The sequence below is a fragment of the Papio anubis genome, chromosome 8, assembly GCF_008728515.1.
Source record: "Papio anubis isolate 15944 chromosome 8, Panubis1.0, whole genome shotgun sequence".
Lineage (NCBI taxonomy): Eukaryota > Metazoa > Chordata > Mammalia > Primates > Cercopithecidae > Papio > Papio anubis.
Genome location: NC_044983.1, coordinates 67,677,432 through 67,703,888, shown reverse-complemented (window position 1 = coordinate 67,703,888; position 26,457 = coordinate 67,677,432). Strand labels below are relative to the sequence as shown.

General features: G+C 34.5%; 1 protein-coding gene and 1 long non-coding RNA gene across 4 annotated transcripts in view; one reads left to right on the top strand and one right to left on the bottom strand.

The window, feature by feature from the left end:
- TRPA1 (transient receptor potential cation channel subfamily A member 1) overlaps positions 1-26,457 on the top strand; it is a 53,605-nt gene that overhangs the window by 17,226 nt on the left and 9,922 nt on the right. For both annotated transcript variants that reach the window (XM_017962106.3, XM_017962107.1), the window contains exons 9-23: positions 778-877; positions 1,594-1,694; positions 2,718-2,887; positions 2,973-3,137; positions 4,688-4,802; positions 5,806-5,972; positions 7,886-7,979; positions 11,532-11,591; positions 12,097-12,192; positions 18,663-18,733; positions 19,428-19,590; positions 20,382-20,471; positions 21,995-22,164; positions 24,302-24,431; positions 24,854-25,036. In XM_017962106.3, the coding sequence (XP_017817595.1) occupies positions 778-877; positions 1,594-1,694; positions 2,718-2,887; positions 2,973-3,137; positions 4,688-4,802; positions 5,806-5,972; positions 7,886-7,979; positions 11,532-11,591; positions 12,097-12,192; positions 18,663-18,733; positions 19,428-19,590; positions 20,382-20,471; positions 21,995-22,164; positions 24,302-24,431; positions 24,854-25,036 (1,875 nt within the window). The remainder of the gene's footprint in view (positions 1-777; positions 878-1,593; positions 1,695-2,717; positions 2,888-2,972; positions 3,138-4,687; positions 4,803-5,805; positions 5,973-7,885; positions 7,980-11,531; positions 11,592-12,096; positions 12,193-18,662; positions 18,734-19,427; positions 19,591-20,381; positions 20,472-21,994; positions 22,165-24,301; positions 24,432-24,853; positions 25,037-26,457) is intronic.
- The window catches only part of LOC103886886, a 218,884-nt gene continuing 196,030 nt past the window's right edge, over positions 3,604-26,457 (bottom strand). Inside the window, exon 3 of one of the 2 annotated variants that reach the window (XR_650729.4) lies at positions 3,604-6,032. This is a non-coding gene — a long non-coding RNA (uncharacterized LOC103886886). The remainder of the gene's footprint in view (positions 6,033-26,457) is intronic. The other variant, XR_004185850.1, reaches the window with a different exon arrangement.

Here is a 26,457-nt window from a genome sequence, read left to right as displayed (position 1 = left end):
AACTGTGGCAGAGCCTCACTGACCATAGAACTTGCCAAGGGGATGCTGCCCCCATTGTCATCTATATTAGTGGGCCCCAAAAGAACAAAGAAATATTCATGTTTGGATTTTAAGCTATTTTTTATTACCCTATATAAAATGCAGAATTATTTCCATGAAATTAAATTTTAAACGCCTTTGATTTCTTGTCATATCAAATATTATAATATGTAATGGTTAACATTGACTTATTCATTTAAAATATATATTTAATGTGATTTTTAAATATAAATTTTCTTAAATAAATGGCTAAAATTTTACTTTAGAATTTGAGTGATTTCAATTCAATTATTTCAGTTCATCTATTTCAGATAAAATAGGATTTTTTTTAAAAAGTGGATGGTGTTTTGTAAATGTTTCTTAAATCATGTAATGAATTTGGAAGACTTAAAATTATAGACATTTAAAAATTATTTCTTGCAGTGGAAACTATTGATCTAAGTAAAAGGATATTATTTTTATGGTTCAAGTAGTAACTAGAGCTATTGCCAGGTGTCAGTAAAAAGCCTAATATGTGAGAATAATTTTTTGTTGAAATTATAAATGAATTCCTTGATTTCTGATGATACAACATATGAACTATGGGAAACTCAAATAATTCTATAACTAATCATATGGTTCAGTGCTAGCCATAATATAGACACTCTATATCAATGAATTACCATTAGTTAGAGATTACAATATATGATGGTTTTTCTGTTTTTAAGCTCTTTGTTGAATGATTTGTTTGATTTTTAGGGAGCAGATATTAATAAGATCGATTCTGAAGGACGCTCTCCACTTATATTAGCAACTGCTTCTGCATCTTGGAATATTGTAAATTTGCTACTCTCTAAAGGTACCAAGAGGGACCAAGCCAAGTCTTTTGAAGTACTACTCAGTTTGGTTAGACGAACATTCATTGTGTGCCAAATGAACCTTCATTGTGTGCCACCATGTATGCACACAATGAATACATGGCATGTGTGCCAGGCCCTGCGCCAGATGTTGTGAATTCAAAGATAAATAGAACACTTTTCATGTCTAGAATAATTTTCTGTCCAGTAAGGAGCATACTTAAAAAGACAATTTCAGAACAATAATAGATAACATTTATAAAGCAATTGTTATATCCCAGGCATTTGCTGAACATTTAATTAACTGTCTTTCAATGTGTCAGTCCTATGTGGTGTAGGTACTATAACTTTCCCCGTTTTAGATTCTAACCTGGGCCCCTGATAACAAAGAAGTGAGGTGTCCTTCTCTGCTCTCCTCTTCTTTCTTGATCTCTAATGTGTCTGTACTTATATTTTATGCTTTAAAAGGTAAGGCTTTATGTATTTATGTAATGCATCACATATTTTCTACCCCACTTACACACACAGACACAAACACACACAGAGTAAGGTAAATCTGATTTTAAATATGTTTAGTTTTCTCATCTAAACACAATTTCCTGTAAACTAAAGGTCAACATTATTTTAAGTAGAATTTTTTTTTGCTAAGTTGAGAATCCACATAAACAATGCTTCAAATAAATGAATAGAGTTTATATTTACATAGTGTTTTTTTCAGGTGCCCAAGTAGACATAAAAGATAATTTTGGACGTAATTTTCTGCATTTAACTGTACAGCAACCTTATGGATTAAAAAATCTGCGACCTGAATTTATGCAGGTAATGTATATCTATGAATTTCCATTAACTGAGTTGGGTTCAACAGAAAATAAACTAATTTTGTTTATTGTAATTTTTGTTGTTATAGAAACTGATTATGGAATTTTAAAAATGTTTTAAAATAAAGATGACATATTTGAATATTTAGTTACAACATGGTGATAGTGGTGGTGGTGATGATGATGACAATGATAATTGTAGTGAAACTGAGTTTTTTAACTTACAAAGGAACTTCATATGCAATCATCTATGATAAAGATAACATCTTTAATTAGTTTGATTTTCTTCATTCTTTGACCATTATGATTTGCATATCAGTGGAAAAATCCAAGTAAAATAATGAATTATCAATACTCCACCAACTATTAAGAAAAATTACTCAGCATACTTGACTTGCTGAGGAGAGGTTGGAAGCATTATTTTTATATTTATATTCACCAGCTTATACTTAGTGACTAGCACATGTATGTGAAATACACATTTTTGTCATCAATAGATTTCAATATTGCCATTGTCTTTAATAATAAAAAATATATATGTATTTGAACATTTAAAAAATAACAAAATATGAGAAGCTTAAGCTTAAGCATATAAAACACTAAAGTAAACCTAATGTTAACATCCCATCCATTTTACCTAACAGAATGTATTAACATGAAGCTGTTGGGTGTTATTTGGGGGTGGGAGGAAATAAGAGGAGGGGCAGAGGGAAGGGCCGTGATCAAATATATTTGAAAAATGCTGAGTTAAAAATGTTAAGTACATTTTCCTATTGGCATGGTATCTCAGATCCCTTAATATGGTAATGTACATTAATATGGTAATGTACATTACATGAAGACAGAGCATTCAACTTCCTTTATATTTATTTTACTCTCAAATCCTTTAGGTTATTTACAATTTTGGCCCTAAGGAGTACATATTGACCCTTGTTGGAAAATATTTTCCTACAGAATAGTTTGAAAACCATCATTTTAGCATAATAGCAGAGTTATTTGTATAATATGAATTTTTTTCCTGTAGATGCAACAGATCAAAGAGCTGGTAATGGATGAAGACAATGATGGGTGTACTCCTCTACATTATGCATGTAGACAGGGGGGCCCTGATTCTGTAAATAACCTTCTTGGCTTTAATGTGTCCATTCATTCCAAAAGCAAAGATAAGAAATCACCTCTGCATTTTGCAGCCAGGTAAGGGTCAGTCTAGCAACGTATGAACATGTCTTCTTTCCATTTAATATTTGCTTTGAAAATACAAAACCTATTTTTTTTCAAGTTACGGGCGTATCAATACCTGTCAGAGGCTCCTACAAGACATAAGTGATACGAGGCTTCTGAATGAAGGGGACCTTCATGGAATGACTCCTCTCCATCTGGCAGCAAAGAATGGACATGATAAAGTAGTTCAGCTTCTTCTGAAAAAAGGTGCATTGTTTCTCAGGTGAGGATATATGATTGGAATGTTTATATAGTTTCTTTAATTAGCCATTTTGAGGCTATCTTTTCATTATATTTTTAATTATGAGGTCTAACTTTATATCTCACTAAGTACTTTTATCCATTTTATTTTATCATCAAAACATATATAACTTCTAAAAATACTGGAAGGGAAGTCAGTATTATTTCCAACTGAAAGACTTTGAAGTTTTTAGACTTGAAGAACCTTGTTCGAGGTCACAGAATAAGTGGCTTTGTGCAGTCTTTCTCAGAACCTTTCTTTGAAATACAGTTCTCATATTTTACCTCATCTTGCTGCCATATTCCAATATAGAGACAAAACCATGGTTGTGTATGTGTGTGTGTGCACGTACACACACACAAAACATACAAGTTCAAATATTCTACTTTTCATTCAATCTGATGAATGGTAGATATAAAAAGCTCCCTTTAAGTGACAACAAAAGACAGTAAACATTTCTGAATTTTATTATGCTTAAATGAGCTCAAGCACAAGAAACAAAACAAAGTTAAAATATGTAAGCATAAGAAAATACGTGGCATAATTAAATGATATTGTGATAAGAAAGAAAAAACCTGGAAACATTTTACAGAGGTTTTTCATTTAATATCTTACCATAGCAGTAGCAAAGAGCTTATTAGGCTAATGTTCAAAAACACATTTCCTTACCATAATATTGATGACAGCAAATTAGTGCTACAGCTACAAGAATGAATGTTTTGCTCAGTTTCTTCTGGTTTACAAAGAAACACCAAGAAACTGGCCTGCAAAGGGACCCCAGGCCAGACAGTTGTTGCTTAATTACATCATAACTGATATAGCAACATGGCTCTTGCACTCTAAAACATCTGCTCACTAGCACTGAAATTAAATAGTGTCAGGAATTTTTTTCTGTGTAAGTTGAAAAAAGATAACTAATATGATAAGGCTTCGTTGTATTTACATCTTGAATTTCTGTGGAAAAGGATGAACATTTTTCAAAGCAATTGAGTAAGCATCTTTCAGAGCACAAGAGGGAAGTTTTTCAGATTAAACTCTTAGAATAATAACTGACACTAAGCGAAGTATCTTATAGCCATATACTATATTATTAGTAGTATTACCAATAACTATTGACCACAAAGACTAACATTACTTCATAAAAATTTTTTGATACAATGTTCATTAAAAGAATAAAACAAGATTTAAATTGATGTGTATCAGTTCATTATAGCTTTAAAAAAATGATGTATGACACAGACACGCTAAGCGTACTTCTCCTACCCCAAAGTGTTTGGTAATGTGTTTATATACTTTCATATTTTAAACCACTAAATAAAAAACATGTGTGAATCACGTTAGAAATAGGTCATTTAAGATCATTAAGCTTGGAATTAGCTCATTTATTATAAATGTTTTATAAATATTTAGTTGCCAGATGTCATTTATGCTTTTTGTTGTCATCAGATTTACCTAGAATAAGCCAAATGGCATCCCATCCCACATTTCGTCTGCTAAGTGTATGCGCGTATCTTTTCTTAACTCTTTACCAGTGACCACAATGGTTGGACGGCTTTGCATCATGCGTCCATGGGCGGGTACACTCAGACCATGAAGGTCATTCTTGATACTAATTTGAAGTGCACAGATCGCCTGGATGAAGACGGGGTATGCACTGTGGTCCTCATGCTTACCCAAAATCTTGACATAGCAGAAACTTCCAACATTGCCAGAAAACTCTCCAAGACACCTTTTACCTTCCTTGCTCTATTCCCAGCCTTTTGTTGGATGTTTAGCAAGTGGATTCTTGAGGTGAAGTATGAATCAAAAGGCAGCAGAAATGAGAGAATACCAAGGGGTGGGTGAATGTTGAGGAAACCCCCAGTCTCACAGAGCAGTGAGGTCCACAGGCCATTGAAATTTGATAGCAAAGCGTTTACTCCCTGGTAGGTCCAGAGAAATGAAGGCAGGGGTGAGTTTTCATTAAGATAAGTGTTATTTTGAAGTGTATTGATTTGAAATACTGCCCTTTATTGTGCTATTATGTCCTTCCTTCTGTTGGGGAGAGTGACTTTTGAAATGTATGTTTGTTCATAAAATGATGGGGATAGAAGATTGTTGTTGCCTTTAAAATAAAAAAGTCTTTATGTGGGGAAACTAAAAATGGACAAACTTACAACAGTCGCTGATTTTTAAAAAAAAACATTTACAAGCTTGTGAAGCCCCAAATCTGTAAACCACTGTTCTCCAAATGATCAGTCTCAGGAGGATTTTCTTCTGTGTTCAACCCAACATCTTTACCCTGAAAGCTTATCCTTTGTCCTTGGAGAATCATCCCATTGCAAAAGCAACACAAAACAAATACCTTGGAATTCATTCTCTCTCTCTCTCTCTCTCTCTCTCTCTCTCTCTCTCTCTCTCTTTCTCTCTCTCTCTCTCACACACACACACACACACACACACAGATCCACTTCCCACACATGCACACACACACACCATGTTCGAACTATGAACTCATTATTTTGAAGCTTGATTCTGAACACCAGTTTTAAATCCTATGTATTTTGGTATTAAATAGTAGTGTCGCTAATGTCTTTTAAGCAGTTAAGCGGTGAAATAAGGCAGATTAGACATTGTCACCACATTTTCTGTGTCTCTTTTTCCTCAAAAGAACACTGCACTTCACTTTGCTGCAAGGGAAGGCCATGCCAAAGCCGTTGCGCTTCTTCTGAGCCACAATGCTGACATAGTCCTGAACAAGCAGCAGGCCTCCTTTTTGCACCTTGCACTTCACAATAAGAGGAAGGAGGTGGTTCTTACAATCATCAGGAGCAAAAGGTATACTGTCTTCCTGTCCACTGTCATGTAGTGTTCTCTGGTGTCATGATGACTTGAAGTCTGAGAGAAAATAAGAGAAAAGAAATGAGTTTCGGCCATTAATCAAAATTTAAAATATCAGTTGTTTGCATCAATCTTTTAAAGTTTTTTATTTTTAATTTGTATTTATTTATTTTTAGAAAAGGTCTAGCTCTGTCACACAGGTTGGAGTGCAGTGGCGTGATCTCTGCTCACTGCAACCTCCACCTCCCGGGCTTCAGCAATTCTCATGCCTCCTGAGTAGCTGAGACTATAGGCACGAGCCACCATGCCCAGCTAATTTTTGTATTTTTCATTAAGACATGGTTTCCCCATGTTAGCCAGGCTGGTCTCGAACTCCTGGGCTCAAGTGATTCGCCCACCTCGGCCTCCCAAAGTGCTGGCATTACAGACATGAGCCACTGTGCCCGACCCTTTTATTTTTAGTTAGTGTGGGTAAATAGTAGGTGTGTATATGTATCAGGTACATGAGATGCTTTGATACAGCCATGCAATGCATGATAATCACATCATGGAGAATGGTATCTATCCCCTCAAGCATTTATCCTTTGTGTTACAATCCAATTATACTCCTTTAGTTATTTCTGAATGTCTACCTAAATTTATAAATGAATTTTTTTGGATGACAACAGGCACATTGCTTAACCTCTCTGATCTTCAGTTTATATTTCTTAAAAAATAAAATGTGGGCACATAAAACCAAGCTTCACATCACTCTTGTGAGACTCCAGGGGTTCAGGTGTAGTGTCTGGAACCATATCATTGTCAAACAAACTCTGCACTGCCCTACCTGAATTTGCCCAACACGTGCCAGTAGAAACCCTAAAACTGGATGCTGGCAAAAATATTCCCCAAGGCAAATCCAATTGGTTATCAGTGCCATATAATGGGATGACTCTTAACATGTAATCTTTTGAGTTGGTGGGTTTGTAAACCATACGCCAAGGAGTTTTAGTGATTAAGTTAGAGGATAGTTTGTTCCACTTCTCATAATATCTTTTTAGTATCACTTTCTATAATAATCACAGATAGATACGCACAAGGGCCCAGTGTCACCTAGTAGTGGACACAGAGCAAACATTCTCATATTCAAGGCACATCGAGCCTGTGTTTTTGAGCATGGGCAGTCTAAAAAATCTCTTACTGATCATCCCTTTAAAGCACTTTTAATGCAAGTGTTCAATCCAAACTTTTCTTTTGACAATGTAGATGTACTAGATGGGTTTTACTGATAGAGTTTAATGGAGAATTGGATAAGATCTTGGAGATAAATGGGCTATTCTTTGCCTCCTGCCATAGATTTAGTTCCTCCTTGGTATGGTAAGCACTGTCTTACCCTGTTCAGTTGGATGGTGATGAAGAAAATGGGCAAAATCTGGAATGTTCTGGCAGAGGCTATGCTTATCAATGCACTTTACGCGTGTTAGTTTGTAGTTTAACTCAATACAGGATGTACACATGCATTAGTTATTAAATATGGGACCAGTACTACACTGATGATATAGGTATGTGAATGTGGAATCTCTACCTAACGTGGTCAGCTCTGTAAATACTGACCATTTCATAACTTCAGGAGAAAAAGAAGATATAGTCCCAGCTTCTTTGAATGGCATTTAGATACAGAGACAGAACAATGATTATAACAGCCATCCTGAAATTTACCCACATTCCTAATGTCCATTAATGGACAAGGATCCTGTTACTGAGTTGATCTTGGTTTACATGTTGGTTCCATTGGAACCAAGGGTGAGCATTGTATTTCATGAATATGCTTAAGTCTAGGTTTCCCCTAAAGAAATAATCTTGAGTTTCAGCTATTGTACAGAACAGAAGGATGAAGACCTGTGCTTATCTTACTTATTTATTTTTTACAGATGGGATGAATGTCTTAAGGTTTTTAGTCATAATTCTCCAGGCAACAAATGTCCAATTACAGAAATGATAGAATACCTCCCTGAATGCATGAAGGTAAACTCTCTAAAACAAAATTCTTCCTGGGTTTATGCTTGACATATATGATCTGAGGATTTATTGTTGTAATCACAACCTAATAATAATAATTTTCAGCTTTAAAGCTTCTCATTTTCCTTAGGCTATAAGGGAAATGAGACAATAACTACTTAAGGAAGGCCTTCTTGGATTAAAGAATCCTATTATTATATGTAATAGGTAATAATATGGTAAAATATTTTTATTTAAATAATCTGCACCTATAGCAGAGACTACGAACTGGTGTTTGTTGGCTGAATAAAGCCTTTGTATATGTTTCACTTGGCATGCATGCTATTGTTGTTTCAAATTTGCATGAATTGCTAATGTTTGAAACCAGGATGCTTTCCTTAAGGTATCTGGTTTCCTCCAGTTATGTTTTCCTCCAAATATCTAGCCTCTCATAAGAATGAGATCTTGTACCTGGGCCTGCCTTCTCACAAGGCAGGAATTGCTGGGCTGAGTACCAGCAGCTTCCCATGGATGGGACAATCACTCTCCTATTTAAAAACATGGATGAAGCTGGAAACCATCATTCTGAGCAAAATATCGCAAGGACAGAAAACCAAACACCGCATGTTCTCACTCATAGGTGGGAACTGAACAATGAGAACACTTGGACACAGGGTGGGGAACATCACACACTGGGGCCTGTTGTGGGGTGGGGGGAGGGGGGAGTGATAGCATTAGGAGAAATATCTAATGTAAATGACGAGTTAATGGGTGCAGCAAACCATCATGGCACATGTATACATGTAACAAACCTGCATGTTGTGCACATATACCCTAGAACTTAAAGTATAATAAAAAATAAAATAAAATAAAATGCTCCACCTCTCCCTTTTGTATATTGGGCTCCAGTGCCTAGTTGTCACATATTGTCATTCTTATGCAATTGCTTTCCTTATAGTAGAGAAGTATTGAATTATGACTTTATCCAAACTGTGAAGATAAAAGCTTGCCCAAGGATAGCCAACATCTCAAGAACAATGGAAAAAAACTCTTATGCCTGGCATGGTTCCTTCATTTACATTGCTTGCCTGGCCTCTGTGAGTTTTTAAATATGTGACTCCCTTTGCTACATTAAATATACACCAGCATATGATCGGATACTCCATACAAGACAAACATGCACAGATTGTTGAGCGGATGAGTATTAAAGGATGCTAAAAGGCAATCTGGGAAAGTTGGGATTTGAGGGTTGGGACAGACATGGAATGATCAAGAAAGGCAGAATGACTTCAGATATCTTGCAAAGGAAAAATATATCCAAATATTGGAGGAGGCAGTAAGATATAGTGACACAGGGAATAGAAGACCAGATTTGGAGCCTTCTGGAGGTCTTGGGATTTAATCCTGGTGCTGCCTTTCGCTGAGTTGTTTTAGGCAAGTCATTTCACCTCTCTGAGCTTATTTTCTGTTTTCTCTATTTCTAAAATAATGATGCTAATACTGATCTTACAACGTGATTACAAAAGTGGGGGTAAAATATATAAAGTGCTAAGGATAATGGTTCATACATAATATACCTCCTACTATTTTTGTACTGCTTATGTGGTTATTAGTACTACTAGCACTTACTGTATTTTATTTATTGAGCAGGGACTTCCTGTGCACTAAATATTTTGGGCGTTTTCTTTTTTATGATGCCTAATGAAAATTTGAGCAGTCCAGTACACAAATGGCAGACAGATTAACTTTTTAGGTGCCTACATCTCATCAAAGGACACATAAATACTCAATCTCAAACTTTCTTATTCTGTAGTTAACAATTGTTAAAATCTGTCTTAATGAATAATCAGAGATACAGACTTTTACAGAATGTTTTCTGCAACATTATTTGTAATTGTAAAACAATGTCGAAATATTCCCATGTGAAAACATAGTAAACAGTCAAAATTATACCAAAATGTTAATAAGAATTATCTGTTACAGGATTAGGATTAGTTTTTAATTTCTTCTTTATGCTACTACATTTTCTAGGTAATTTTCTATAATGACTTTATTACTTTTGTATTGTGACTACTTTTCAGCAAAATAAGTGAATTTAAATGTCTTAAGCCTGACATAATGCATTTGAATTACTTATACAACATTTCTGAAAAGTTGCTCTTGAAATCTCCCTGGCCCCCACCCAAGACAGTCCATCCTTTATTTTGCACACATTGATTATTACCCAGTTTTCAAACTATAACAACCAGACCTGCCTGTTTCTGCCTTGCACAGCACTACTGGCTAGTCTTGTCTTTATTGTTCATGATGGTTGTTGTGACCTCCAGTACTGCTATCCAGTCACCAACAGAGCCTGCCTTGTAATTTTCTTAATCCCTTTGGTACCTGAGACCAGCCAGGGCCCTGTTTCTTCCCTTCTGGATATAGTCTGACCCTCTACCCTCAAGTTCTGCAGGTTCACCAGATGCCCCAGGAGGTCCTAGATGCATTGATGGGGCCATATGGGGTATCGTGTCTAGTCCTGGTTCCAAGAGGGCAGCCTGGCTAGGTAGTATTTCTTTCTCAGGACCATAAATTTGGACCACTAGATTTGGGGTGTCTCACATTGTTTATGCAGCCCCACAAAAACAATTGTTCCCGAACACCATAGGGGTGGCTCTAATGACCCCATAAGTGTTCTTTCCCTAAGTTAAGTATCTAGAGAGCCTTCATCTATTTCTCATTACAACATCTATCCCCCTGTCCACCCTCCTCTAAACACATACTCTCTCCGTGTTGCTTGGCACATGAGGTACAGAAGCAAACACGTTACTCCAGACTGGGGCAATTCAGAAGATGGGACCTAAACCGTAGAAAGACTCCATTGCTGGGATGGAAAATCTTGATTAGGAACAATAAGTTGTCACTGTTAGGTACTCAGCAAAGGAATCAGATTGACTATCCTTTATCCCAACTTCTTGGGACCAGAAATGTTTTGGATTTCAGAATATTTGCCTATATATAATGAGGTATCATAAGGATGGGATCCAAATGTAGATACAAAATTCATCTGTGTTTCATACACTCCTTAAAAGCATAGCCTGAAGGTAATTTTATATAGTTTTTAAATAATTTTGTGCATGAAACAAAGTTTATATTAAGTACTCATGTGTGGAATTTTCTACTTATGGAAATATGTGGGTGCTCAAAACATTTTGGATTTTAGAGCATTTAGAATTTCACATTTTCAGATTAGGATTGCTCAACCTGTAATCTATATATCCTCTAAAAGCCCAGAAAGACATCAAATCTTAGGCACAACTAGTGGACTATCTCTTACCGAGATTTTAGTACATGCAATTTTATTCTCAAGCACATGGCATTTTTCTGAATCACTGGTGTTTCTGAGGCATGCAAAAGTATTTGTAACATTTTGTATTTTAAACTTTGCTCCTGAATGACATAGATTATAATTTTTTCTTGAGATGCAAGAGACCAAGGAAAGGAAATGTCTTGTGTGTTATTTTAGAAATAAGGTAAAATCCTTCCTAATATGTAGTGTACTGCCCCAATATCTTACCTGGTTTTTCTTTTTCAAAGGTACTTTTAGATTTCTGCATGTTGCATTCTACAGAAGACAAGTCCTGCCGAGACTACTATGTAAGTTTATTTTATTTTGTTATAATTCTTTGAAAAATATTAAAAATATTGTTACTATTGATATGTAACCTACTGTAGAAGGTATTGATCTAATTTGTCGTATTATTGTATTATCTACTTGTGAGAGAATTTTTCCCTTACATTCTGTTTTCCCCTAACATTTTAATAGTTTTTAATAGCATCATTTTTTCTAGTCTTTATATTTCCTTAACTAATTGTGCCTTAATAATGAAGATCTAAAATATCTAAATGATCTTTTGAGAACTCCTCTCTTTCCATGCCTATGAGATATAAAGCAATTGAATAACAGCCTTCCAGGATATTTATTTTTGGAATTAATATGCAATAACTTAATTTCTTGTCTCCACTTGAAATAACTTTGTTCAAATCACTTAATTTTCAGCAGAATTGTAAACTTGTGTATTTGATTTTTTCAAGAATTACTTTGGGGATTCTATACTTGACTAACTGTACTTTTTTTTAAAAAAAATTCTGTCTTCTACAGATCGAGTATAATTTCAAATATCTTCAATGCCCATTAGAATTCACCAAAAAAACACCTACACAGGATGTTATATATGAACCTCTTACAGCCCTCAATGTAAGTTCAATGTTTTCATTATCTAAATAGTTTCTAGTTGGGTTCTAAAATGTTGTGATACAATAGTCTAAAATGTTTTAATACTTGATGGATCAAGAGAATTCCAGTTTTATAGTTCTATGTCTATGTCTGCCATGTGACTCAAACCCTTATTTTTTAATAAAGAAAGCAATCATTTTTTTCAATTGCTGTAAAGTTCTATAGTTCATTTCTAATGGTCACGTAAGACCTGCTCCAATCCAGAATCAAATAAACCATGGGCAACACAGGTAACACTTGCTTGCCACCTCTATCCACCTACATATTCAAGAGTTTTCTCCAGTGTCAACCACAGGAAAATGCAAGAGGTGATTATTTCACAGCCACAGCTTCTAAGTTCAGCTAGCCACTGGGATCCAAGGTAAACTCTGACCATTCAGAGGTTCTTAGATCTTAGATTCCAGAGGAATAAACCCAGTTTGAAGTAGGCTTTTAAGACACAGCATGGACTTAAATTTCCCAAGAAACTTTTTAAAAAGTAACTATTATTTAAAAAGATGCTTTTATGTTTCTAGCCAATGAAGCAATGAAAATAATGCATTTGATGCTCTTCAATCTGAATCAAAGGTCTCAAACTGAAATAACTACAGAGAAAACAGTAACAGATAAGTAACTTAGGCTTCTGGTTAAAAGGACAGTGGCTACTAGTTTCAACAAATCATTGCCATGTGACAACAGCAGCCCACAATTGTGTAAATATTGGCAACAAATTGTGTGCATGTAAAACATTTGAGGACTGGAGATGCAAATTTTGGTCTAGATTTGGGCTATCTAATATGGGAACCACTAGTCACATGTGGCTTCCTAACTTAAAAACTAGTTTAAAGTAAATAAAGTTAAAATTTTATTTTTCAGTCACACTAGCCATATTTTAAATGCTCAGTAGCCCATTTGGCTTGCGGCTCTCATATTGCACTGCACAGGTAGAAGACATTTTCATCATTGCAGAAAATTCTATTTCACAACATTGCTGTAAGTCAATGAAGAATTTTTATTCACCTTCAATGAGGTCATTTCCCAACATTGAAGACTTTGGTACAGACCATGGTAACAGCTGTCACCCAAAATTAAACCTACAAGGCTTACTGAGCACTTGGAGTGTGGAGAATGCAGACTCGTGGGGATTTTATGCCCTTAACACTGGTGATGGCAACTGACTCACCATTGCTGTAAGCATTTTAGCTCTCCTTGAGTGTGTTATGTTTTGCTATGAGTATAGTTCATAATCGATAGCCGAGTGATCTAACAGTAACTGCACTACAGTTATACTTAGAAAATTTGTTGCATATGTATGTGTTTTTTTAATTATAATTTTAAAAATAGGCAATACTTCTATCAGAAAAAATGTATCTATTTTTGTCTCCATTATCAGAATAAGAATAGGAAGAAATAAGACCTATATAGCATCTAAAAAGAAATAGACAATATATAATAATGGGCAAAGTGTAATTTAAATAAAATAGGTTCACTTAGATAAATGCAATATACTAGGTATCAAACCAGCACCCGATTCTACAATGCCTAAATAGCTTAGGAAACCTTGCTGTAGTTATAAGTGAGCTGAGTGGGGCTCTTCAGGAAGGTAACTGACCTGATGAGAAATTACTGTGCACAGAAAATTTGAAAGTCTAGATGGACCAAATAGAGAACATAAGAAATCAGATACTGAGATTAAAACAAACTGGAGCCAGTGAGAGGCTATTTTCATTAATGGTGCATGCAAGAGTAGAGCTACTATGGAAAATCCATTAGCATAGCTACCAATACATTGGATACTTTAAGTCTTATTTACACTTTATTTGGGTGATATTTAAACTTACAATGTACTTGCATGCCTCAAAGGGTAGGTTTGTTGTATTTGTTATTAGTTTAAAAGCAGAGTTACAAGATTTCAGAAACATAAGAGGATTGTTTTAATGAAAGCACATTGAAAACAAGTATCTGTGTGTGTTTCTAGTATGGTGTTTTAAAAATATCAATAGTAACATTTTGAATTACTCTCACAAATATTTTTCCATATTTTCTATTTTAGCTTGAATAAACCATCAATTTTAAATGGATAAAAAGTCAAATCTACGTGGAAGTTTAGATGAGGTCTCAAAAAGAATAGTTAGATCCTGCTAGGTTTTTTTTTTTTTTTTTCCCAAGAATAGCTAGAAGTATAGCTTTATGAGCTCCATTGGGCATCCAATTGGTAATGAATATTTGCAAGGAGTTCTTTTATTCCCCCAGAATATTGTATATACATATATCTCAATTACTTTTCAAATGGTTAGGGTAAAAATAAATAGAAAAGAAAAATGGTGAACCTGCAAATATTCCATTGTTGGTGTCACAGTAGTAGTTTTTAAACTGGAATCTCTGGCTGCTTGAATCACAATTATTGTGGTTCTTGTTAAAATGAAGTTTCCTAAGGCCCATCTTAGACCTACTAACCCAGAATGCTAGAGGGTAGACCTAATAATCAAAATTTTAAATAAGCTTCTGAAAAGATTTTTATGAACACTAAGATTGAAAAAAATCTAACACAGTGCTGATGAAAACTATAGTATAGGGTTTTTCAAAATGTAAGTGGGTGTTTAGTGCAAAAACCTAGAAGTTGTTTGGTAGAATAATTTTGGAAAGTACAATCAAATCAAAGTTAATACAAGGAAGCTAAAAATAGAAATTCCAACTTCTATCTAAAAGTTATTTCAGAAAGATGAACATTTTTAAAAAGAGATAGAAGGGAGACAATTGAAAGGATGTCTGAGAATTTTCTAGAAATGAAATATATAACTCATCAAATTAAAATAAAAAACTTGCCCAAGGGCTAAGAAGACCAATTCTGGCTGCATTATTTTTAATTATAAAATGTGAAACAATAATAATATTTATAAATAAGGGAAGGTCTCAATAAACTACTATATCCAAATAATGAAATATTAAGCAGTATTTAAAAACAATGTTCTTGATGAATCTTTATATAACATTGATATGTTTCTAGGCTGTGTTGAATAAATAAGCAAATTGAAGACATAATTTGAGTAAAAACATAAATACAAAATAATTATCCTTTTTTTCTATAACTACATCTGAGTTTTTGAACATGGGTGTTTCTGTGTAGAAATACAGAAAAGGATTTGGAAGGATGTACAAGTTAGCAATGGTGATACTACTGGGGAAATGGAGTCCTGCCCAGAATTGAGGCTTAGGTGTGGTGAGAACTATGGCCTTATCCCAATGTTCCAGTATTTTAAGAGAATTTGTTTGGGTATTTCTTTTCTTTTTCACTTGTGGTAAAAAGCATAAAGTTAAATTTACTGTCTTAACTCTTTTTAAATGTATAGGTCAGTAGTGTTAAGTATTTTCACATTGTTACTCAAGAGATACCTAAATTCTTTCATGTTGTAAAACTGAAACTCTGTACTTATTAAACAGCAACTTCCATCATCTTTCCCCCAGCCCTTGGCAACCACCCTTCTACTTTTTGTGTCTAAGATTTTTCTCCACCTTAAGTACTTCATATAAAGTGGAATCTTACAGCATTTGTACTTTTGTGACTGGCTTATTTCAATTACTATAATCTCCTCAAGGTTCATCCATGTTAGAGCATGTGACAAGACTTCCTTCTTTTTAAGGCTGAGTGATATTCTATTGTATGTATGTACCATATTTTCCTTATCTGTTTGTCTGTTGAAGATATTGGGTTGCTTTTCCTTTTTGGCTATTGTGAATAATGCTACAGCAAACATGAGTATACAAATATCTCTTTGAGATCCTGCTTTAAACTCTTCATATACACATTTAGAAGTAGACTTGCTGGATCCTGTGGTGATTCTATTTTTAATTTCTTGAGGAACCCCAATACTGTTTTCCATAATGGCTATCCCCTTTTACATTCTGACCAATAGTGCACAAAGGATTCCAGTTTCTCAGCATGCTCACCAATACTTGTTATTTTTTGTTATTTTGATAGTGGCCAACTAACAGATGTGAAGTGGTATCTCATTGTGGTTCTAAACTGCATTTCCCTAATAATGAATGATGTCGAGCATCTTCTCATTCAATAGTCATAAGCAATAATGCTTATTGACTATTCATGTATCTTCTTTGGAGAAATACCTATTCACAGCCTTGACCCATTTGTCAATTGGGTTATTTATTGTCTTGTTGAGTTGTAGGAGTTCCTCAAATATTCTGGATATTAACTCCTTATAAGATATATGATTTATAAATATTTACTCCCATTCCATAGGTTGCCTTTTTACTTTGGTCATTGCTTCCTTTGACTTGAAGAAATTTTTAACCTTATATAGTCCTGTTGGTCTGTTTTTGCTTTAGTTGCCTGTTCTGTTGGTGTCATAGCCAATAAATCATCTCTCCTTTTTCCATAATTAGTCTAGTAAAAATTTTTAAATTTTGCTTATCTTTTCAAAAAACCAACTCTTGGTTTCATTGATTTTTTTTCTATTTTGTCCTATTCTCTCTTTCATTTATCTCTGCTCTAATCATTATTATTTTCTTCATTTTGCTAATCTTAGGTTTAGTTTGTATTTTCTTTATTTCCTTGAGTTTTAAGTTAAATTATGGATTTGAGATCTTTCTTGTCTTATAACATAAGTGTTTACCATTATAAACTTGCCTTTTAGTATTGCTTTAGCTATACTCCATACATTTTGGTATATTATGTTTTCATTTCATTTGTCTCCAGATATACTTTAAATTTCTCTTTTATTTTTTCTTTGACCTATTTGCTGTTTAAGAGTGAGTTGTTAAGCTTCCACATGTTTTTTTATTTTCCTATTTTCCTTCTACTTTTGATTTCTAGTTTTATTCCACTGTAGTGAGGAAGCTATTTTATATGATTTCAATCTTTTGAAATGTTTTAATGCTTCTTTCAAGTTCAAGTCTTCTGTTTCCTTATTGAACTTCTGTCTGGTTGTTCTATCCATAACTGAAAGTCAGGTAGTGAAGTCTCCTACTATTACTGTGTTGCTGTTTATTTCTCCCTTCAGTTCTATCTAAGTTTGTTCCATATTTTGGGGAGCTCTAATGTGAGGTTTGTATATATTTATGATTGTTGTATCTTCCTGGTGAGTTGACCTTGTTATCATTATATATTGTCCTTCTTTGTTTCTTGTCACAGTTTTTGTCTTAAAGTCTATTTTGTCTGATGTAAATATGGCTGTTTCTTTTCACTTCAGGTTCTCATTTGCATGGAATATATTTTTCCATCCGTTCACTTACAGCCTGTGTTCTTATATCTAAAGTGAGTCTCTTGCAGACAGCATATAGTTGAATCCTGTGTTTTATCCATTCAATCAACCTTTGTATTTTAGTAGGAGAGTTTAACCAGTTTACCTTTAAAATAATTATTGACAGGAAAGGACTTACTATTGCCATTTTGCTAATTGTTTTCAGTATGTGGTAGACTTTTTGTCTCTTTTTCCCTCTATCTCTGGTGCTGTAGCAAGTCATGATACTGGGACACTGCCTAGGATCTGTCTGTTGACACTGTTATCTTCTCTGGTGCTAGACTAAGACCCAGTGATCCACTTCGTTATCAGTGATCCCCTGCTGGCACCCATTTGTGTCAGAGCGTAGATTCAGGCAAGATAAAAATCATTCCCTTGGTCAGCCCCTTAGAAGTCAGAAGTCAGTGGATATGTTCCACCCTTTTCTTTCTCTTTCCAGGGAGAAGGCAGGAGTTGGAAGTTTTCTCCCAATGGCACTGTGCTTTGCCAGAGGGAGGATCCGTGGCAAGTAAAGGCCATGCATTTTCCTACTGTCTTTGATATGGTTATTTTTGGCTATGTGCTCACCTTGGGTACAGAAACACCTTAACTAAGTTCTGGATTGCTCACAAAGAAAATGGTCTGTGTATTGTTTTTAATTCCATATCTCTATGGAGGAAGGGGGGCCTAGGACTTCCTATTTTGCTACCTTGTTGGCATCAGTCCCTCTATTTATGTATTTCTTGAATAGTTAAAAACTAATTTTTCAATAAATACTTGTAGTCACAAATAACTTTAATGAAAACTTATGATCTAGATTAATTTAACAACTATGTATGTATATTCTACTGCATAAAATCCTTCTAGAAAGATAAGCCTGAATTTCTTCAAGGACAGAATAAGGGTATAACTTGCTAATTTATCTTTAATGTCCTTTCCTGTTATAATCCTATGTAAGATTAAAAAGCTTATGCTAGGTCAAGTAGTCAGAGAACTAAAGAATCAGACTGAATCAAACAATTTTACCTGTACAAAATGGTTCTAATTTGTGTTTTTTAAAATCTTGATCTAATTTTTATTTTTTTAATGTTCTAAAGTAGATGTTACTTTTACAATGTCAAAACACAGCTATAAAACCAGACAATAAAAAGATTAGTTTATACTCAGTAGTTGATTATGATTGTGTTTTTATTACACATTTTTTTTATTTCTCAGGCAATGGTACAAAATAACCGCATAGAGCTTCTCAATCATCCTGTGTGTAAAGAATATTTACTCATGAAATGGTGGGTATTGAATAGTATTTCTTGTTTAATGCTGTGCCTATTGGATCTATTACAAAGTCTTCAAAACAATTATATTGTAATGGTATTTTAATGTTTTGGTTTTTGTTATGTTAATGATTTTACTTTGAAGAAATAAGTAAGGCAAATGCCCTAGAACTTAAAGTATGATAATAATAAAATAAAGTGAAAAAGACCAAATAAAAAGAAGTTAAGGTTTAAAAATGCTGGCATTGTTTATCTTTATCATTAAATAAAATATTTGGAGTGGGAGGGAGTTATTATATAAGACATAAAGAAGCTCTTTAGAGACTAAAATTTATCTTTAACATTAAATGAAATATTTGGGGCATGGAAAGGATCCTTATATAGAACATGTAGAAATATCTTGGACCCTGAAATTTAGTTGACAATGAAGAAAGAGGTGTGTTCTAGGAAGAGCACTCATATTGCTGACAGATTATATGGGTTAACATCCCGGCTCTTTCTTTAATTTGTTAAGTCATAATTTGCTTAGAACTTGAGAGTCCTTCTCTGAAAATGAAAAAGGTGAATTAGAAGATTTACTTGATTCTAAGCTTCAGTGAATTTACCAACAAGTTTTCTTAAAGAGATTATAACCACTTTTTCCCGAAGTATCTTAAGTAAATATTTTCGTTTGAAATTACTCAATTCTGGTTTGCTTATATTTTTGTAGGTTGGCTTATGGATTTAGAGCCCATATGATGAATTTAGGATCTTACTGTCTTGGTCTCATACCTATGACCATTCTCGTTGTCAATATAAAACCAGGAATGGCTTTCAACTCAACCGGAATCATCAATGAAACTAGTGATCATTCAGAAATACTAGATACTACGGTAATTCCAAATTTTAACTTTCTAAAATAAAAGATTATAAAAAATGTATTTTTTCTTAAGACTACTAAACCCATAATAAATGTGACATATCAGGACTTCATTATAAATAGCCTGTAAGAATTTGTATACAGTACTAATTTCTCCTAAAATCCTTTGTGGAAGGAGAGGGAATATAAACAAACAGGTCAACGAATGAGTTTATAAACTAATTTAAAAGGAGCTGACATGTGTTAGATGCCAGCTTAAATAGTGAAGTGTAAAACTTTAAAATAGGTGTACAAGAAAGCAGATTTATAGTTGCCAGGGACTGTGGGACATGGGAAATGGGGAGAGATGCTTTATGGATATGTAGTTTCCATCCAAGATGATGAAAAAGTTATGGAACTAGATAATAGTGATGGTGGTATTACACTGTGAATATACTTAATCTGCTGAATTACATATTTTAAAATGTACATGTAAAATGTAACACTTTTAGAATGGTAAATTTTGTTGTATGTATTTTGTGACAATAAACAATTTTATATTGGCCTACAGATTCATATTCTTTTTTAATTCAATTATCAGTTTTTGAACTTCACTTAATAAGGACATTCTGAAATGAGGATGTGTTCATCTCTAGTAAATGATATGAGTATTGGTGTCAGTTAAATTTTCTGTTCAACTCAAAGTGGACAGTATATAGAAATTAAGCAAAAAAAAGAAAAAATAAATTTAATAGTGAAAATTATGGAAATATTAAAGTGTTTTATATCTCTCATAACTAAGTGTCTTATCCTTTTTTGTTTTAGAATTCATATCTAATAAAAACTTGTATGATTTTAGTGTTTTTATCAAGTATATTTGGGTATTGCAAAGAAGCGGGGCAAATTTTCCAACAGGTATGTAATACATTTTGTATCTCTAAAGTTGCACATATTTTAATATGCAGGACATAAGTTAATTGATAAGCTATTACTATATTATGTCATAATAAAATTACATAGCTTGACTAACATACAGATTAGAAACACCAAGCATAAATGTTTCAAAAGGTAGAAATCACATGATTTTAGGTAAGGTCACTGCCTACTTGATATATCTATGAAAGAGATGTTCCACTTTTACTGGTCCTTAAGGATCTCTCTAACTACAAATGGTCTTTATGAGTGAACTTTCTTTTCTCTTACATAGTTTTAAAGATTTTGCTAACATAATGGTTAAATTTTGAACTTGATAATTTTAAATGTAAATGTTTATGAAGAAGTTATCTGGCCCAAGACTCCATTTCAAATGAGTCTTTCTTTGAATTCCTTTTCTAACAGAAATGCTTTTTTGATTAAATAAAATTCCAGGTTTTAATACAATTTTGGAACTTTTTACAGCAAAATTTTTACTTTATATTCTACTTTTTAAATGAGTGAGCCAAGTTCAGATCAGAACCAAGTGTATAAATTGTCTGCAGGCCCTACCTTTGGTTGATAAATGGCATAGATCCTTCTTTTCTCAGCATGGAGGTTGGAAAGTCTTTACAATTTTTTTGTATATTTTAATGAATATTATTTTTATAAATCTTATGTCTTTCATACAACACCTCACTTTCTGTGAAAATTTTCTTTGTTGCATCATGTAAGCACAGGTATTTGCATTTATAAATTTGATAATATTGCTTTGCATTTTTAAAACATTATACATTGCAAGCATTTTCATATAGATACTTTAAGAAATTTGTCACAATTCTGACAGTTAGACTGTAGTGTTGCATTTTACCTTAAACAATTTAAGGCACATTACTTAATTTTTCTTGCCGTTATTTTCATTTTCCAGAAATGAAAATTACAGATTATACTTTAAATTGAGCTATAAAGTTACATGAATTTTCTGTCAGATTTGATCTCCACATTTTCTTATTTATATTTAAATGATCTACTTTGTTGGAAATCTAATGCCCAATACATAAAAAGTTTGAAAATACCATTATTATTTGTTTTTATTTCCTAATTAAGTTTCAGTGCATGTCCCAAACCTTTTTAGAAATAACTTTAGTTCATAAAGAGAGCTCCACATTCATGTTGTTATATGGGTAGAAAGGCCCAGGAATTACTAAACCAACTTGCAGTCCCCAAGAAGTTTCCTTAAGATGGAGTGGACTCCACAGGGAAAGCCCAGCAATTTGTAAGATTTCCTTAGGTGTCAGACTCCCATAACACCAGGTTAACAGAGGACTCTGGGCCATCTCCAACACTGATTCATACCCTGGGGGCACTGAGGTCAATCCAGGATGGCATGAGGTTACTCCTTGGTCCTAAACTTCTCCCCAGCTGGCTGCAAAGCTAGAAAACTTTTATTACTGGGTGCATGTATATAACCACCTAGAGATGCTAGGTCTCTGTATGTGGTAATTTTTTATTATTTTCTATCCCAGAAAAGGAATTATTTTATGGATATGAACAATGTTTTGGAATGGATTATCTACACGACGGGCATCATTTTTGTGCTGCCCTTGTTTGTTGAAATACCAGCTCATCTGCAGTGGCAATGTGGAGCAATTGCTGTTTACCTCTATTGGATGAATTTCTTATTGTATCTTCAAAGGTAAAACAAGCTTGAATGATTTCCACATCCTTTAAGCATTTTTAATATCAAAAGAAAAACTACTGTACCTGGTGTAAATTTAAAACTGACTTATTCCTTTTCTAGTTGTTTCAAAATATGAAGAATTTTTTTTATACCCTATTAAGGAAAGGCTGGAGCATGGTTCCAGAGTTCAGAATGAAGATCAGAGTTTCTCAAACTCGGCACTATTGAACTTTGTGGCCAGATAATTCTTTCTTCTTCTTCTTTTCTTCTTCTTCTTCTCCTTCTTCTCCTCCTCCTCCTCCTCCTCCTTCTTCTTCTTCCTTCTTCTTCTTCTTCCTTCTTCTTCTTCTTCCTTCTTCTTCTTCTTCCTTCTTCTTCTTCCTTCTTCCTCTTCCTCTTCCTCTTCCTCTTCCTCCTCTTCTTCTTCTTCTTCTTCTTCTTCTTCTTCTTCTTCTTCTTCTTCTTCTTCTTCTTCTTCTTCTTCTTCTTCCTCTTCTTCTTCTCCTTTTCTTCTTCTCCTTTTCTTCTTTCTGTGGAGGGGGACTGTCTTGTATATTGTAAAATGCTTAGCAGCATTCCTGGCTCCTTGCTTCTGCCCACTAGATACCAGTAGCCAACACCTTCCTCCAGTTGTGACAACCAAAAATGAATGCAGACAATGCCAGATGTTCCCTGTGTGCCAAATAAGCCCTGGTCAAGAACACTAGTCTAGACAAATCTAGATTAAATAGGGGGAGTAAATGGGAAAAGTATTGGCTATTCTTGTTTTACCTGATATTATTTTGTAAACATTTACTTTGAATTAAAACACTCAAAATGAACTGATAGATAGTATGGGGAATCAAAGTGGTATACAAGAAAAAATAAGCCCAAAGAATCTAATTCTAGATTTCCCAGGCCTTTGACAGTTGGTAATGTTGAGTTTCATGTTATTTCACATAATCTTTCCAATAATGAGGTCAGTGTTATTATTTGCATTCTCTAAAAGAGGAAGCTGAAGCACTGAGTTCAGTAATTTGCTGAAGATCTCAGCGAGTCAGTCAAGATACAGGTATTTAACCAAAATCTTTCTGACTCCAGGGAACGTGTCTTTTCCACCATATCTTCTGCATTACTGTGTCATGAGCACAGTGATAGAGAGTTTAGTGCCACCCCTTGGAGAGTACATGGTATGGTGAGAAAGGCAGTGGCCCAGAAATAGGATTTAAGACAGGTTCAGGCACTGTCGCACCCTTGGCTCTGTCATTATTAGTGGCTTTGGTGAGTCATTATATGTCTCTGTGAATTTAGCTGAAGTCCCTTTCAACTTCAGAATCTTGTAAGTTCCTCATTTAAAAGTCATCTTTGTCAAAGGCAAAGTACAAGTTAGAGGCCAGATGACACACCCATTATCTATCCAAACATTTCACAATATAGGATGCAGGGGGTAGAAAAGAAAACCGAAGGAGATGAAGAGGATAAAATGCAAATCATGTGGTGTGTCCCCTGCATTAGGTGCCTTCCGGTTCATGAACTCAATCTCTGCATGATGCAGTACACAATTTATCTCTCTAATTTCTGTATTAAGCATTTGGTAGCATTTTCTTTGATATTGAGAAGCTCTTATTTTTCTCTCCTACTTCAGTCGAAGTAATGTCCAGTCGTCAAGTGGTAAAATGATTTAAGGTAACATTAAGGCTGGGCACAGTGACTCACGCCTATAATCCTAGCCCTATGGGAAGCCAAGGAAGGCTGCCGCTTGAGCCCAGCAGTTCGTGACCAGCCTGGGGGTGATGTATGCCTGTGGTCCCAGCTACTCAGGAAGCTGAGGCAGGAGGATCACCTGAGCCTGGGAAGTCAAGGCTACAGTGAGCAATGATTGCACCACTGCACTCCAGCTTGGTTGACAAAGCAAGACCCTGTATCCAAAAAAACCAGATAACATTAATAATGAGAATAAAAGCAAAAGTAATGTGACTAACAGCTTGAAAATTAAGACATGATTATTCAATTAATTCTTATGTTTTCTTTTTCGAAATAACTGGCCTCAAGGATCTCATCTGTGAAATCTAATACCTGATTTAATACATGATAAATATTGTCACTGAATGAATACACTTTCACTACAAAAGTGAGTAAATGTGTGTGTCTGTGTGTTTTTTTACTTTTCTAGATTTGAAAATTGTGGAATTTTTATTGTTATGTTGGAGGTAATTTTGAAAACTTTATTGAGGTCTACAGTTGTATTTATCTTCCTTCTTCTGGCTTTTGGACTCAGCTTTTACATCCTCCTGAATTTACAGGTAAGACAGTTGCATCAGTAGTTGATTTTGTTGCTGTGAATTATGGAAATATATATTTATACTTAAATCTAAATAGTCTAGAAAATTCTTAATTGCATAACAGTATTCGAATACTTTAGTTTTTATCTGCTGTTTCTTTCAAATGACTTTTATTGCCGAAAAAAATGTATAGTTATGTTAAGTAACTTTGTCCATTGTCAAAAAGTTTATGTATAATGCAGATGATTTATTATTTATGCAGATAACATATTTTTGATGACTTTACCACTGTTTACTAATATTTTATCACTGTATTTCAGTAGCTATATACCTATGACTTTAAAAATGTATTCTGAATATAATTTTTATCATTCTACCTCCAGGAAACACTTTTTCACGGTAGAAACTTTGCATTTCATTTGTTCCTCACCATGTGTTTTCAGGATCCCTTCAGCTCTCCATTGCTTTCTATAGTCCAGACCTTCAGTATGATGTTAGGAGATATCAATTATCGAGAGTCCTTCCTAGAACCATATCTGAGAAATGAATTGGCACATCCATTTCTGTCCTTTGCACAACTTATTTGCTTCGCAATATTTGTCCCAATTGTCCTCATGAATTTACTTGTAAGTAGTTTTTTCTTGTATTTTCTGTTTGTTGATCATTTGAAACATTTTATAATGATAATTATTTTTTAACTTCTTTAATCTCCCTCCACTGGGGAGATGATTACTACAAAATCTATTCATTCAACACTCATTTGGTGCCTGGGAAGCATCAGGCATATCAAGAGGCTCAGGGCATGCAAAGATGCATGCACTTGGCAAATATCAAGGATCTCCTAAATGCCAGTAACTGTTACAAGTTCTAGGAACCAGTGATGAAGAAAGCAGACCAATATTCAGTCCCAGTGTGATTACAAACAGTCAGGAAGTTCGGTAATAAACAAATAAATGTGTTGCATGATGTCATGGGAGTGATAAATGCTATGAAGAAATAAGAAGCAGGGAAAAGCAATAAAGATGAAGGCGTGTGATGTTTTGGAGTTGGAAAGGGGATCAGACGTTAGGCAGAGACCTTTATGGAATATATTGTCTCTATGCTCGAATTTACCATTGACCAGAGATTCAAGTGGGGAAGTCTGTCATGCAGAGGGCGTCTACAACGTTCACATGCCACCTTGAACCCAGTCAAAGCCTAGATAGTATCAGCAGACATGAGAGTGCCTTTCCACATGGAATTCTCTAGAGAATCTGCTCAAGGCATGAGCATGTTGGCTGATGCAGGCAAAGGTGCATCCCATTCCAGGTCCATGGGGAGTCTTGATTGGCATTGTTGTGCCTGTTTTTCCTTTATCCATTTATGCACACCTGTACATATTCCACACACTTTCTTTGAGTCTGACTATGTATCAGAGACTGTACTAGGCAGTGTTTCTGGAAAGGAAAAAAAATATGCAGATGAGTAAGTATTTTGATTCATTTATTTGATACAACTCCAGAGTTTTATTTTGGTGACCTAGGAAAACAAAGGATGGCAATAGGAATAATGGAGAATGACATAAAGCCCACATTCTTCTCTGATAATTGTTTATGTTTTGGAAGATAATTATCCAGAAGAGAATTGGGCTTAGCAGTAGTACAGGTTGGCCCCATTCTGAAGATCCACACATCTGGCATCCATTGTGCATTTCTACCTGGATATCCTGGAGCAAAATCAAACCAACAGAGCCAAGACTAATGTTATCTTTTCCTTCAGAATCTCTACTGCCTCTCAGTAGAATCTCCTAGTCATCCTACTCAGATCATTGGCAGATAGTCTCTATTTCACTCTCCCACATTTTTCCTCAGTTCTTTCAATAATTCTTTGGCTTTCACATCTGCTTCCAGTTGGCTTGGACTGTCATGGTTCCTCATCCAGATTGCTCCAGCAGCCTCAAGAGCATCTCCACCATACCTCACTGCTTTGTCTCATTCTTCCTACAAATGGCCACCATAGTGATGCCCTGATAATGAAAAGCTAATCCCATCAGTGGCTCTTTTAAATA